This window comes from Kogia breviceps, chromosome 2, assembly GCF_026419965.1.
Source record: "Kogia breviceps isolate mKogBre1 chromosome 2, mKogBre1 haplotype 1, whole genome shotgun sequence".
Taxonomy (NCBI): domain Eukaryota; kingdom Metazoa; phylum Chordata; class Mammalia; order Artiodactyla; family Physeteridae; genus Kogia; species Kogia breviceps.
The window spans coordinates 138,907,323-138,921,958 of NC_081311.1; the positions used below are offsets into that span (position 1 = coordinate 138,907,323).

General features: G+C 40.2%; 1 protein-coding gene across 1 annotated transcript in view; it reads right to left on the reverse strand.

Annotated features, from left to right (window-relative positions):
• The window catches only part of LRP2 (LDL receptor related protein 2), a 196,246-nt gene that overhangs the window by 44,736 nt on the left and 136,874 nt on the right, over nucleotides 1-14,636 (reverse strand). The window contains exons 43-50 of the mRNA XM_067027528.1: nucleotides 13,744-13,947; nucleotides 12,933-13,175; nucleotides 9,780-9,905; nucleotides 8,513-8,632; nucleotides 5,788-5,923; nucleotides 4,293-4,490; nucleotides 3,049-3,344; nucleotides 1,107-1,623 (exon numbers count right to left, since the gene is read on the reverse strand). Coding sequence (XP_066883629.1) covers nucleotides 1,107-1,623; nucleotides 3,049-3,344; nucleotides 4,293-4,490; nucleotides 5,788-5,923; nucleotides 8,513-8,632; nucleotides 9,780-9,905; nucleotides 12,933-13,175; nucleotides 13,744-13,947 — 1,840 coding nt within the window. The remainder of the gene's footprint in view (nucleotides 1-1,106; nucleotides 1,624-3,048; nucleotides 3,345-4,292; nucleotides 4,491-5,787; nucleotides 5,924-8,512; nucleotides 8,633-9,779; nucleotides 9,906-12,932; nucleotides 13,176-13,743; nucleotides 13,948-14,636) is intronic.

Sequence of the window (14,636 nt, forward strand, 5' to 3'; positions counted from 1 at the left end):
ACCTAATTCTTTCCCCTGGTCAAGAACATGTCTAGAGTGAGAGGAAAGTAGCTGAAATCCAGGGGAAAATATCATCCTACCAGTTTTGGGGAGAGAGGGCTGAATGACAATATCAAGGCTAAAGTATTACCTTTCCTTGCATTGCAGCAAAGGATGAGATAGGAACAGTACCACAATTAGTTCTGTTCCTGCAAATCATTAATCAATATGCTTTTTGACACCCAAAAGAGCCACTATATATAAAATACTTGTATTCACATGATCAATATTTTATTCATTTTTTTGTAGGCAGTTCTTGAACACCTATGGCAGGCCAGTTACTATTCAGGTAGAACTAGGGGGCCAATTCTCCATCCCCCATCTTAGGATCTTTACCCTTAAGATGGTCAAACAGAGAAGATGTGGAAGAGTCCTCTGTAGGTCTGGGGTGACTGAAGCAATAATATTTGCAGGCTAAGTGCCTCCAGCTTCATGTCAACCACAAAGCCAAATATCTGATAGATTCGATATTCGATAGAGATGTGAAGAAGTGTGGCTGAGCTGGTGGAGTTGAATTAAAGTATCACCGTCTCCCTTAAAGATGCTCAGAGTTTCAAGTCAGCCATTCTCCATTTTACAACCAGCCCAGGCTGCGAATAAATAACATTGCAAGCAGCCTGTGAACGCCAGGAAAGGAGGGGCGGTGTCTGTCTTGTTGACCTCTAGACCCCAGTTCCTAGCATGGCACTGCATGCAGGAGGCACTTAGGCAATAGATTTAAATGACTGAATGCACCAACAAATGCATGCATCATCCCTTCAGGTCACCTCGAGTTAACTGAATGGCCAGTAATAACAGAGCTCTCCCCTCCTTTGTGATGTCCCTCCCCCATGAACTTGATATCATAAATTCTTAAAATCACTAGATTTTAGGTTCTGTGGTATCCCATTTGATTATTAGGTACATAGCAGAAAAAAACAAAACATGCAGAAGCATTAAAATATATCCACCTATTAACCCAAGTTGGAAAAGATCAGTTTCTCTGTTACAATGGAAACATGGTTTGAATACTTTTTTAAAAACAAAAAGCCTTTTAACTCTTAAAAAGCTCCTCAGCTTTTTCTTACCTGGTAACCCAGTCGACAGCCAGACTTTCTGTACCCGGTATATTGTACTTTAGGACTGTCTCCCTGTTTGTCTTATTCAGAAACATTCTCTCAATGACTTTATTCTCTATATCAAGCCAGTACAATCTCTTTTCTACTCGGTCAAAATCCACTGCCACAGCATTACCCAGTCCTTGCAAGATGAGGGAGTATAAATGGCCATCGATAGTTAGATTTCTCAAATAGTAACGGTTGCTAAAAATGAGATCGGGCTCGATGTTGCTGTTCTGCCGGCAGGTCTTTCCATCTGGCTCACGGATGTAGCCTGGGGCACACTTGCAGATGTAAGAGCCCAGTAAGTTCTCACACTTCTGGCTGCAGACAAAGGGCGTCTCCTTGCATTCATCAATATCAACACAAGTCCGCTTGTCAGACAACAGCTTGTAACCAGGGTTACAAGAACAATAGAAACTGGTTAAAGTGTCTGTGCAATTGTGATCGCAGCCACTGAGTGAAGGGTCATTGCATTCATTAACACCTGTAGGTAAAAGACAGTTATCAGAGAACCTAAGGTGACAGCAATGGATCCACCATAATGGTCCAAAGTCAACCTTCCCACTGGACAGATCCAATCCTTTTTGTTTCATTTTGTTTTGCTTTGTTTGGACAGACCCAATTCTTAATGAATCATGCTAAAAGAAGACAGATAAGAAGGGATTTCTAAAGTCCCTACATCACTCTTACTCAACTTCCTCCCAACTTGATCCTTCACCAGTGGTTTTAACAACTAATACAACCAACAAGTTTGACTCCTAATCCTATACCTGCCAATCTTCTTTTAATCGATAAATTTAGAAGTAAAATAGCAGGAGAGAGGAGAAAGAAGAGCAGAAAAGCCCACACAGTGGTGTGCTGGTAAAACACGTCTGGGGTGTGGGGTGGGATGGGGGGAGGGGGGAGCTCTAATTTGTAGCCTCTTCCATTTCAATGGTGCCACGACTCACACCATGGCCAATTTCAGGCTCCCAGTGTGACGTCCCTGAACGTGGAGATGGGAAGAGAAGCACTCACTTGACTGAGTCTCACAAATGGAATGAGCCACCCAGCACCCCGGGAGGGTACCTCTGGCTGGTCCTGTGACACATGGCCATTCTCATTCAAAAACTATCTACACAGCAGGGAGAACATTTCCTTAAGATTCTGTATTTTATAAATTCTAGACTGGTTTACTTGTGGGAGTTCGGTGGGGGTGGGGGGAGGGGCTGCCAGTTAAACTCTCCCTTTTAGTCACCTGAGGATGAAAATTAAGAACAGGCTAAGGGGACTTCTCTGGTGGCGCAGTGGTTAAGAATCCTCCTGCCAATGCAGGAGACACAGGTTCGAGCCCTGGTCCGGGAAGATCCAACATGCCACGGAGCAACTAAGCCCGCGAGCCACAACTACTGAGCCCGCAAGTCACAACTACTGAAGCCCGCGCACCCAGAGCCCGTGCTGCACAACAAGAGAAGCCTGCACACCGCAATGAAGAGTAGCCCCCACTCGCCGCAATTAGAGAAAGGCTGCACACGGCAATGAAGACCCAATACAGCCAAAAATAAAAATAAATAAATATATTTAAAAATAAAACAGGCTAAGGAACCCTAGCAGAGAGGCAGTTAAGGCAACAAGTCATTGCAAGAGGCCAAAGAGAATCAACACTCTCTGCTGTTAGATACCGATGGCCTGAATTGGTTCATCTCCTGTTCTCTGTAATGACTGCCTAACTCATGAATTAGTCCAAAAAATGTTTGTGACTGACCTTATATACCAAGAAATCCTTGCTTTTTGCTAGACAAGCAATAGTAATTTTCTGGCAATGTTCTACTTAGAGAACCAACTGACAAGTCCTGCTAAGTCATGAAGGGTTGAAAATCCACATTCAGTACCCCTGGTTTCCTTTTCCCCGATCTTCTGTTATACTCACCACATCCTTTCTCATCACTGTTGTCTAAACAGTCATCTAGGTGGTTGCAGACTTTCACCATCTCGATGCAGTTCCCACTGTCACACCTGAACTGATGAGGGGGACACGTGGTTTCCGGGGTGTGACACAGATGCTCCAGCTCATCTGAGTCATCTCCACAGTCGTTTTCCCCATCACAGACAAAGGCCTTATAAATACAGAGCCCATTCTGACAGGTAAAATGGACCTTGTCACAGGCAGGGTACACGCAGCCCCTCTCATCACTGTAGTCACCACAGTCGTTGCGCCGGTCACACCTGTGTCATGAAACCCAGTACCACTCTTGAGAGGGTTTTTAAAATACGTTTCCAGCATTTAAAATCAGAGTATTTCAGGTGAAAATCCAGCTTCCCAACTTCCCTCCAAACAAATGATGCTGACTAGCGTCTGCGTCTCTTAGCTGGAGCACTTGCCCACCTCACCTGCCCCTCACTGCTGTCTGGTTGACCCTGAGCCGCAGCGCCCAGACACATTTATCATCATGCTCATACTGTTATTCTTCTTACAGCAGAGAGAAGAGAATGAAGCATCTCTTGTACCCGTGCCTCTACTCCAAGTGGAAAACCAAGAGCCTCAGCTACCCCAAGAAAGAACTTTCTTCTAGCAAGCCCACTTCATTCATCTCTCTGGCCCTCCGCGCAAGGTCACAGTATGACCTTCATGGACCCTAGGCACTTTTGCCTTCATGGGTCCCTTCCTCCATAAAAATATTTATTTATTTCCCTAGAATAGTCAAATTCATACAGTCAGAAAGTACATTGGTAGATGCCAGGGGCCGGTGGTTAAGGGGAGTGGGGAGGGGGAATGGGAAGTTAGTGTTTAAAGAGGACAGAGTTTCGGTTTAGGAAGGTGAAAAATTCCAGAGATGGATGCTGGTAAGAGTTGCACAGCAATGTGAATATACTTAGTGCCACTGAACTGTATACTTAAATATGGTTAAAATAGTATGTTTTATATTATGTGACTTTTACCACCATAAAAAACATTTATAATTAAGGACCACATTGGTATAAAGCCAGATATATTAATATTATTTGGCATTAAAATACTTTCTTTGACCTAAAATTCCTCTTTTTTTTTTTCTGTCTTTTGATTTTAAAAGAAATCCATTTTCATAGACCACTAAAAGTACCATGGGCTCCAGGCCCCAGTCCTGCCTCATGGAAGTTTAGGTTTGTTGGTAGATTGTTTAATCCCCAATTCACCTGAACCAGTCGGGGATACACAGTCCATTACTACAGGTGAACTCCGTTTCAGAGCAGGATCTCCTGGTGCAGTTCTGGTGCTCATCATAGGCATCAGAGCAATCCGCATCGCCATCACAAACCCAAGATTGAGGGATGCACCTCCTGGATGGAGACACGCTACTTACACAGAGAAACTCAGAACTTGAGCAGCTGTGACTCTCTGAAACCAAAGCACATGAGATTCAGAAATCACATGAGAGCTCATTCTAGAAGTCAAGTTCATTCTGAAGCATTGTTTATCTTGCTTTACATTACACAATAGTCTGAGGGATGAAAGGAAATGAAGGGAAAATAGGTAGACAAACTACCCTCCCAAATTTTCATTTTAATTGCTTTGGACTTTTGGTTTTTTTCAGAAGTAAAAAGTAAAGATAATAAAACACCTCATTTAGTTTTCCATAAAATTAATGTAAGGTCACATTTTTCCCTTAAGCCTATCAAAACTACTCACATTTTATTAATTAGATACCCAAAATCCCTTACATTTGGTAACATTCTTTAGTTTACAAAGTATAATCACACAAACACAATGTGAGATAGGCATTTTTATGCCAGTTCTACAGATGAGAAAACTGAAGCTTGCAATGGTTGACTAGATAGCTCAAAGTCATAGAATTTTCCAAAAAGCTAGGGCTTCTTTCCTAGGTATATAGGAGCTGTGTATGTCAATAAGAGTTGTCAGAAACCAAGACACTGTTAGGAAAGAGCTAAGATGCTAACATGTAATCATGAAAGCCTGCAGAATAAAATACAGGTATTTTATCCAATCTCACTGAGGGTTAAAGAGGAGACAAGAGGAAGGGAGTCTTGGTGAGGAGATATGGGAGAAAAGTATATGCTACAGTCCATGTTTGTGCAGCTGCCAACCACCCATTTCATAGAATATATGTAGAACCATGGACCACCACCAAAGTCATGGACATATGAGGTAACAGTCAAATGCAAACGTCATGGAGTCATCGTTTTTATTATTCTATCATGGAAAGACACTCTTCCAAGACACCTTAGCTAAGAGTTCTATGCTCTGTTGGTAATGGGAGATGGTGTTCCATAGTTTGTTCCATAACTTACTTAAAAGGAATGACCCCCCTCACCCCCTAATAGCTCTAGGGTAATGGATAAAACTGGAGGCACAGTTAATTGCAACACTATTAAAACTGCTATTAAGAGTGGACAACTGAGTCCTCTTTATCTGCTCTAGAAATGTAGAACATTATTTCCGTTACCTAAATGCAACAGAAAAAAGGTAAACATTAAAATCATTTTTCATCATTTTAAAGCATTTAAGTAGACGATATCAAACATTCTTGAGCGTAAAAATAAAGGTAACATTCTATCTGTGTGCATTCAATAAAGAGGAACCTCTCTGACAACCATATACTCCAAAGACAGAAAAATAAATCTACTGAGTTTCCCTAGAATGTGACTATGCAGAGGAATTGAATGTTTGCACTTACCACAGTGGTGTCTTTCATCCTCATCACTCATGTCCCCACAATCATTATCACCATCACAGACCCACTCTACTTGGATGCACCTGTTATTGTCACACTTGAATTCATCACTGAAGCATGTTGGCTCAGAAAACTCTGAAAAAATATAAAAAGCACTCTTGGTGAGAAGAGTGGTTTGTAGTCCAGGAATCTTGAGAGAAGCCTACTACAGCATGGGCTTTCTAGAACACCAATTAGAGTTCTTTAATCATATCCCACATGTCAACGAATCAAGTTGTCATATGCCAATAAACCCAGAGAACCCTCAAAATTAGCCTAGGGCTAAAGAAAATTTAATTTTAACCACTAAAAATACAGCACAATGATAACAGTAAGGAGAAACATGACCTTTCATAAGCCGGTAAGATAAGGGTACATATCAATACAGCCTTTGAAAGAAACATATCCCCTTTGACACAGGATCGCTACTCCTAGAGATCTAGCCTATAAGAATCTTCCCACATATGCAGGATGTTCATACTAGCATTATGTCTCATGGTGAAAAAATGGAAACAACCTAAATATCCATCAGCTGGGAAAGGGATAAAAACACATGGAATTCCCATACTTTACAGCAATATTCAGCAGTGCAAAGGAATGAGATAAAACTGCATTTTCTAACTGACAAGATACTGTTAGGGTAAAAAAAAAAGAGTGGGGGGGATGTTGCAGAAAAAATATATGTAGTAAGATCCCATTTGTGTTTTAAAAACTACATGTCAGGATATATAGATAAAGATAAGAATTCACACTCAATAGTGATTATGTCTGGGGAGGGAGGGGACTGTAGGAGGGTGAAGGAATGGGGATTTTACTCTTTTATACATATCTTATTATTTCTTTAAAATAATATCTGTGTATTGGATGTTCACCAAACTTATTGTGGTAATCATTTCATGATGTATGTAAATCATGCTCTATATGTTAAACTTACACAGTGCTGTATGTCAATTATATCTCAATAAAACTAGAAAAAAAATCTCTGCATATTATGAGAATGAATTCATATTAGATTGTGTGTTTACTTCTATTTAAATATGTCAGATAGTTGGTACCAATTGCTATTACTATGACTTTGGTTCCCATGGAGAAGTCTGGAAACTATATTTATTCTTCATATATTTGAACCAATAGTTCATATATTTAAACCAATCTCTAAGACTATTCTACCCACTTAACAGCTATTAATTATTTCCTTTACAGATCCTCAAAACTCTATGTGCCCTTTGTTTTCTCAAAACTCTTAGTGTTGGGGAAAAAGAAATTGGCAAAGAGCTTCTAATACCACTTTCTATTAGCCACAGAATTTGAACCTGAGGGAAAATAGGAACAGAAAATAGTCTGAATTCGGCTGCAAAACTAGGCTAATGGTCTTAAGAAAATACCCCTCCAGGGACTTGCCTGGTGGCGCAGTGGTTGGGAATCCTCCTGCCAATGCAGGGGACACAGGTTCGAGCCCTGGTCCGGGAAGGTCCCACATTGCCGTGGAGCAACTAAGCCCGTGCGCCACAACTACTGAGCCTGTGTGCCACAACTACTGAAGCCCACGCGCCCTAGAGCCCGTGCTCTGCAACAAGAGAAGCCACCACTGTGAGAAGCCCATGCACCACAACTAGAGAAAGCCCGCGTGCAGCAACAAAGACCCAACGCAGCCAAAAATAAATAAATTTATAAAAAGAAAAAAGAAAATACCACTCCAAAAAAAAAGGTTTATATGTGATGGTACTTATTGCAGTGATATTTATAATACAAGAAAAAAATAAAGCAATCTAAATGCTTAAAATAGAGGCAGTTAACTCAACGATCATATAACCACCCAATGGAATATCACACAGCCATTAAACAGGAGTATGAAGACTTTGTAACAGGGGTCAGCAAACTCTCTCTTAACCAGACAGTATATATTTTAGGCTTACAGGCCATATGTTCTCTGTCACACCTACTTGGCACTGCCATTGTAGCAAAAAAGCAGCCATAGCCAGGATGTGGCTACATTCTAATGAAACTTTATTTATAAAGACAAGCAGCTAGCCCATGGCCATAGTTTGCTGACCCCTATAAAGCAATATTGACAGACAAAAAAGCAATGTATTCGATTCTACCTTTATAGTTTTAAAATTATGTAAAAAAAATTGTGCGTGGATATAGATTAGGACTTGCAAAGGTAAATAGCAGCCTTCAAACACAAGCAACACACAACTGGCTCTAAGAATATAACTAGAATGTCCTTGGAACATCTCGGGAAGCTCAGATGGCCATGGGACCCTACCTCCTCAGCTGGCACAAAGAACAGGAAGAAATATGTGCCCCTCATATGCCCCCTCCACCTGTATATGATGATTTCAATCACTCTTGGATCCTCCCACAGTCTTATGGGTCAGAACTCAGCCATATTCAGAAATTCCAATTCAGAGTCAATTACAATTAATTGAGTTCTACAAGCCAGGCAGGTACCAGGGGCATCACCAACATAATCTCTTTTCAATTGCATCGATCAGCAACCTCCATATCCTGATCAGCAACCCACCCAGTGCGCTGCATGAACAGGTTTTTAATGAATGTCTGTGAGTGGTTTCAGCAAGGAGTGCAAACATTCCACAGCCAGAATCATAGTCTATATTTGAAGTAGTCGGGAGAGGGTCTCCAGCCGCATTACAATCTTTTCATGCTTGCTTACTCTCTTACCACAAGTGTCAGGTTCATCAGAGCCGTCAGAACAATCTCTTTCGTGATCACAAAACCAAAAGCTAGGAATACAGGATCCAGATGTGCAGTGGAACTCATCACTCTTACACGACTTAGAGACTGCAGGAGGGAAAGAAGATAAAACCCATGAGCAACACACAAGCTTGTTCCTAATAACCTGCCTGTATCTCTGATCTGGATACGAGTTGCCAAGAAAGGAAGGCTGAGGCCTGGGAAATGAGTTTTTGTTTAAGTTCTCCATTGGGAGGGAAGAGTATAGGAGAGCAATACCGCTCCAGCTTCCCAGAATTTTTTTCTAAATTCCAGAAGTTCAAAAATGAATTGCATTTGTTAGAAATACCAAAAGACTATTTTTTGGACACATGAAATCACAAATTATAGATAAAAGAAAACTTGGTTCTATGTTTTCTGCCATAACATAAAATAAATGCTCTTGAAAAGCAAAACCAACAATATAACCAAATCTGAGTTCACCCTACACACAATCTTTTAGCCATCTTAGACCGTGATTTTAGAGTCAGCAAAGTTCTGCCCTTATTCATCCTTATAATTCATTTGAGTAAATGACTCTGCCTACACGTGAACATTGATTCTTTTCTCGCATAACCTGAGGTAGTTCTGGTCTAATGTGTTTTCTAGATTTTCTGCTACCTCTTGCTGCTGTTTTTACAACTGACTCCTGCTCTTGGACTGTAACCTGGCCTGGTGACAATCACTAAGTTCTTAAAGGATGCATCTATTTACACCAATAGTCTCAAAATCATCGTGCTTAAGAAAGGCCTTTCAGTTTAATAGATACAGGAAATTATTTGATTAAATTATTTGATTAAACCAAATGGATAATATGAAATTAAGGTTTCTGAAAGTCAAACTTATGAAAAAGAGAGAAAAATTCTTTCAGTTACTAATGGCTACTACAAATGTATTGAGAGCAAATACAAGGGCTCAATGTGCAAATTCTGCCTGGAGTTTCTGAAGACAAAAGGTCTTTACCTGTAGAAAGTTAGGCATTAGAGCTGGTCTCTGGAAGAAATATTTGGAGTCAGGCATCCAGCCAGGGAACAGAGAGAAGGGGCTTCTTATGCCCCTACAAGTACATCCTAAAGTAACTGCCTACTGAATCTACTTACAAGGTCAATTTGAGATGACAAATTGAAATTAGCCCAAACACCCAGGTGATGTATCTTTGCATTAGCTCAAGACATGCATCCCTGGAACCACAGAAGGAAAAGCAGATTTCTCTTACCACAAAAAATGGGGTTTTCATCACTCATATCTCCGCAGTCGTTGTCTCCATCACACAAGAAAAGATGAGGAATACAAACAGTTGAATTCATACATTTTACGTATCCAGGCTGGCACGTGCGATCAGCTTGAAAAAGACAACCAGATAAACATTTGGAACATACCCACTGCATATACATCATACACGTCCATGCTAACAGATCTATTGCAGAATCAAACCACCAGAAGGGAAGGATGTTCAAAGCTATCACAGAGGCATGATCCATGACACTTACGGGATGCCATACATTCTACAGTAAAAAGAGATATTTCCAGCTGATACCAGAGGCCATGGAGGAGAGGGGAGGCTGCTTTATAGTTTTAATTGTCTGTTTTCATTATTTAATAGCATCAGCATGACTCCCCACTCTTGGTTAAATAAATGATGGCATATCCACACAATGGAGTAATATGTAGCTGTAAAAAGGAATGAAGAAGATCTCTGTATATTCATAAGGAATGATGGTATGATCTCCAGGATATATCAACAGTAAGAAGGCAGAACACTAGGCTATCTTTTGTGTAAGAAAAATGATGGCAGTATGTATGTCTAGCAAGAAAGAAATGCTTACACTAAAAACAATAACAACGATGAAAAGATAAAACTAATGAAAATTGTAACCCCTGTGAACAGATTGAGAATAGTATGGAGGGAGCAGGGTGGAGAGGACAAGGATGAAGGACTTCTGTGAATGTACCTTGTCATATAAATTTGACTATGAAACCATGTACATTATTTTGTATAAATAAACAAAATAAAATAAAAATAGATAAAGAAAAGCAATTCCTAAAATTTGGCAACAGTAACAAATGACTGCCTATTCCTAGTGGGAAATAATCTAAGAACAAGAAGGACCTAAAATCTTTAATTATATTTGTGTGGTTACTTTGAAATTATTATAGGCATGTTGAAATTATTATAGAATAAAGCAAATAAGTGACTATGTTAATGTCACTTATTACAAACCAAGATTTTTAAGTAAAAGAGACATGATTATAAAATCCAATAGGTAAAAAACCTGTTATCCCAAATTAAAATGGAAAATACCAATATCATTTTTTTTCCCCTTAAGAATTGTATTTCCTGGCTCTGTCCAATAAAAAGGCCTAGAAGCAATAAAAGCCAAATAGGAATGCATTACCCAAATAGGGTAATGCAACACTGTGGTAATTTTTAAATACCACAAAAGGAATGAGGCCAATTCCAGGTCTGAGACAGGAACTGTACAAGTCTGAGCTATGGAAGACTGAATGGGGTCAAGTCAAAATAACAGAGAACCCAACTTTACCAGGAACAATTAAGCACCGAAACCAGTAACTTACTTCACTGCACTAAAACTCAAAAACGTAAAAATCCATGAGTTTAACACAATAGTAAAAACAAAACAAAGCAAAAACTTAGTGCTCATTGGTCATTACTCTCAAAAATGACAAAGGGAAAGAATCAGACATTTACCCTGCAGAATTTTATTTCAGGGTAACAACATAGTTAATACGGGAAATTTCTTCTTTATGGAATGTCAGCTAATAAATGTGCAAGGAACAATTAAATTTTAAAATGCCTATTTTGTAACCCTTAAAGTAATAATGAATTTATGGAACAACCATCCATGGATGCTAAAACCACTGGGTGAAAGGTTGATGGGAACTTCCTAAGGGAATATTCAGGCTGACTTCTTCTTTTTTTTTTTTTTTGCGGTATGCGGGCCTCTCACTGTCGCGGCCTCTCCCATTGCGGAGCACAGGCTGCGGACGCGCAAGCTCAGCAGCCATGGCTCACGGGCCCAGCCGATCCGCGGCATGTGGGATCCTCCCGGACCGGGGCACGAACCCGTGTCTCCTGCATCGGCAGGCGGATTCTCAACCACTGCGCCACCAGGGAAGCCCCAGGCTGACTTCTAAATTCACTAATTCATTTCATCCTCACTTAAAGTGGAACAATCAAGCATTATGTGCTTCATTATGTGATATGACAAGAAACAACTCCACCTATGAAGTGCTCTTGCCCAAAGAATTAAGTCTACTGTAATCAAATCTCTAGGCCTCAATTCCAGCCTAAATCAGTGTGTAGACCTTGCCTGAATCCTAATTTGAACAGAGCAACTGTTGACATATTGGGGACAAGTGATAAAATTTGAATACGGACTGAGTACTAGAGGATATTAAATAAGTATTGTTGATTTTGTTGGGCATAATACTGGCATAGTAGTTGTTTTTCAAAAGGTCTTTATCAGTGATATGTATGTCTGCGAGTTGCATTAAAATACTCAAAAAAAAGTTTGGGGAGATATAGATGAAACAGATTGGCCACTTGTTGATTAAAAACAAAAAGCACACCCGAATAAATATTGTGTTTAAGCGCCTACAAAAGCAACGGAGTATGTACATATACCCAAACTAAAAACACACTTGTGCTCACGTTCTGCCCTTTCATTTTCTCAAGATTCTAAAGTGTAAACCCCAGGGCTTCCCTGGTGGCGCAGTGCTTGAGAATCCGCCTGCCGATGCAGGAGACACGGGTTCGTGCCCCGGTCCGGGAAGATCCCACGTGCCGCAGAGGGGCTGGGCCCGTGAGCCATGGCCGCTGAGCCTGCGCGTCCGGAGCCTGCGCTCCGCAATGGGAGAGGCCACAACAGTGGGAGGCCCGCGTACCACAAAAAAAATAAAAAATAAAGTGTAAATCCCAGAAACTTTGGAAAATCAATTCACTAAAAAGCAATTTACCAGAAAAACTAAAGAGACAAATCATTTCAGTCAACACTGTACTACATACCTTTTTGCACAACAAACATTAAACACAACACATTAATCAATCATTTTTGTCAGTAACCACTGGTAAAGCTTTAAAACAATCAGATGTATAAACCAAGGAGAAAATACTGAACGTTAAATAGTCAATGGTTGTACAGATCCATAAATTTAGGTGAATAATTCAAATACTAGGTAGAATTGTTTTAAAAAATCACTTAGTAGACTGTATTAAAATGAAATGTTTGTTTTAGATGAATACTATGGGGTTTTTTCTCAGAAAATGCATTGTCTTTATATAAAAATTTCATCTCCCAAGCCCTAAGACTTCAAGACTCCAAAGCACAAGTACTGAAGATGAACTTACAGCAATTTTTCTCATCTGAAGCATTGTGATCATGGCAGTGGTCCATCCCATCGCAGACTAAGTGAAGCGGGATGCACTTTCCATTATTGCAAGTAAATTCCGTGGTTTCGTTACAAGCCCTGAACAGGCACCCTGCCTCATCACTGTTGTCACCACAGTCATTGTAGTGATCACAGCGATAACGATATTGGACACATCGCCCATTGGCACAGGTGAAGCTTGTCAAAGGGCAGGTGTGATACGCTAAGAGGAGGGGAAAAAAAAACATTGAAGAAGCTTCTGGATTAAAGCATCATCCCATTTTCTAAAAAGATACAAGCAAATAAAATAAGACACTCTGGGTTTACCTTCCAAGGCAAAAGCTGCAAAACGCACTGCATGCAAAGTGAGATAACACTTTAAATTAGTTAGATTAAGCAAATATTTTGTATGCTTCTTTTAGCAAATGAAGTATTTTAAGCAAATGGCAAAGTCACTCCATTTCTCTACCATTTCACTGTGTAAGTTTATCTCAATCACATTAAACTTTTTGCAAACACAATGCTTTAATGTGATTGAGGCTCAGAGAGGTTAAGTAACTTTCCCAGGGCTCTACAGACTGTAAATGGCATCCAGCACCTTTGCTCTTAACCACTATAGAGGTGCTTCCTAATAAAGCATCATACACTACTTCACAGCACATATATCAGCGTATGTGTGATTTAAGCAAAGTGCTATCTAGATTCTCAGAGTAGATGTTTTTCACTTCTAAAAGGACCAAATACTTGGTACATTGCGAGTTCTTAACAAAAGTTCCAAGAGTCCAACTCACCACAGAGAGTCTCCAGCTCGTCACTGCTGTCACCACAGTCATCGATGTCGTTACATTTCCACTGCTCTGGGATGCAGTGCCCATTGAGGCAGGTGAACTTGGAACTATGGCACCTCGTACCATTATCCCGGATGCAGTACTTATTGTTGTTGGCCAGGTACCAGTGGCCCTCGTGTGGACACTGGCACTCAGGGCCATTTGGACCTGAAGAAAGGTAGCCCAGGAAAAGCTAAAGATTTGTGTAGCAAACATTAATATTTTCTCCTCCAGAAGAGCACTGGCAACAGCTTCTATATTAAACACGCTATAAGACAAGCCATGGGAACTCTACTCTGAGTCATTTTTCCATCAATAAGAACCATCATCAACTTGTAATAAATGTGGCTACTTTACCTTAATCTTTAAACCACTATCTCTTGTCTTCACTGAGACGTTAGCAATGATTCTACCTTCTCAGCAAAATCTGCAAAGCAACAGTCTCAAAAGGCACATCTTCCTATGAATTTGTTGATAAAACTCTTCTGGAGCACACATCATACTCTAAAATATCCACTATAAACAGTACCTCCTAAGTGAAAGAATTAAATCCTTTTATAAGGAATGTTAGCTCATTGATGACATTTCTATTCAAGACATGAGATGCAGCAGCCAAACCTGCATGTTTCTTTCTACCTCTATCAAGCTTCAATTTAAAATGTCGTTGTAAGAAGGTTCCATGTGGAATACGAAAGAAACCTTTCAAAGTCTTCCTCTCAACATACAAACCCTGAAATCTACTTTATAAGTTACTCTGAAAGAGAATTTTTTCTCCTATTAGAGCTGAATATTCCCTCAGCCTTCCTTACTAGTGGTCACCATTATTATTACTCTCCGTGAGTCTATCTTCATGGCCA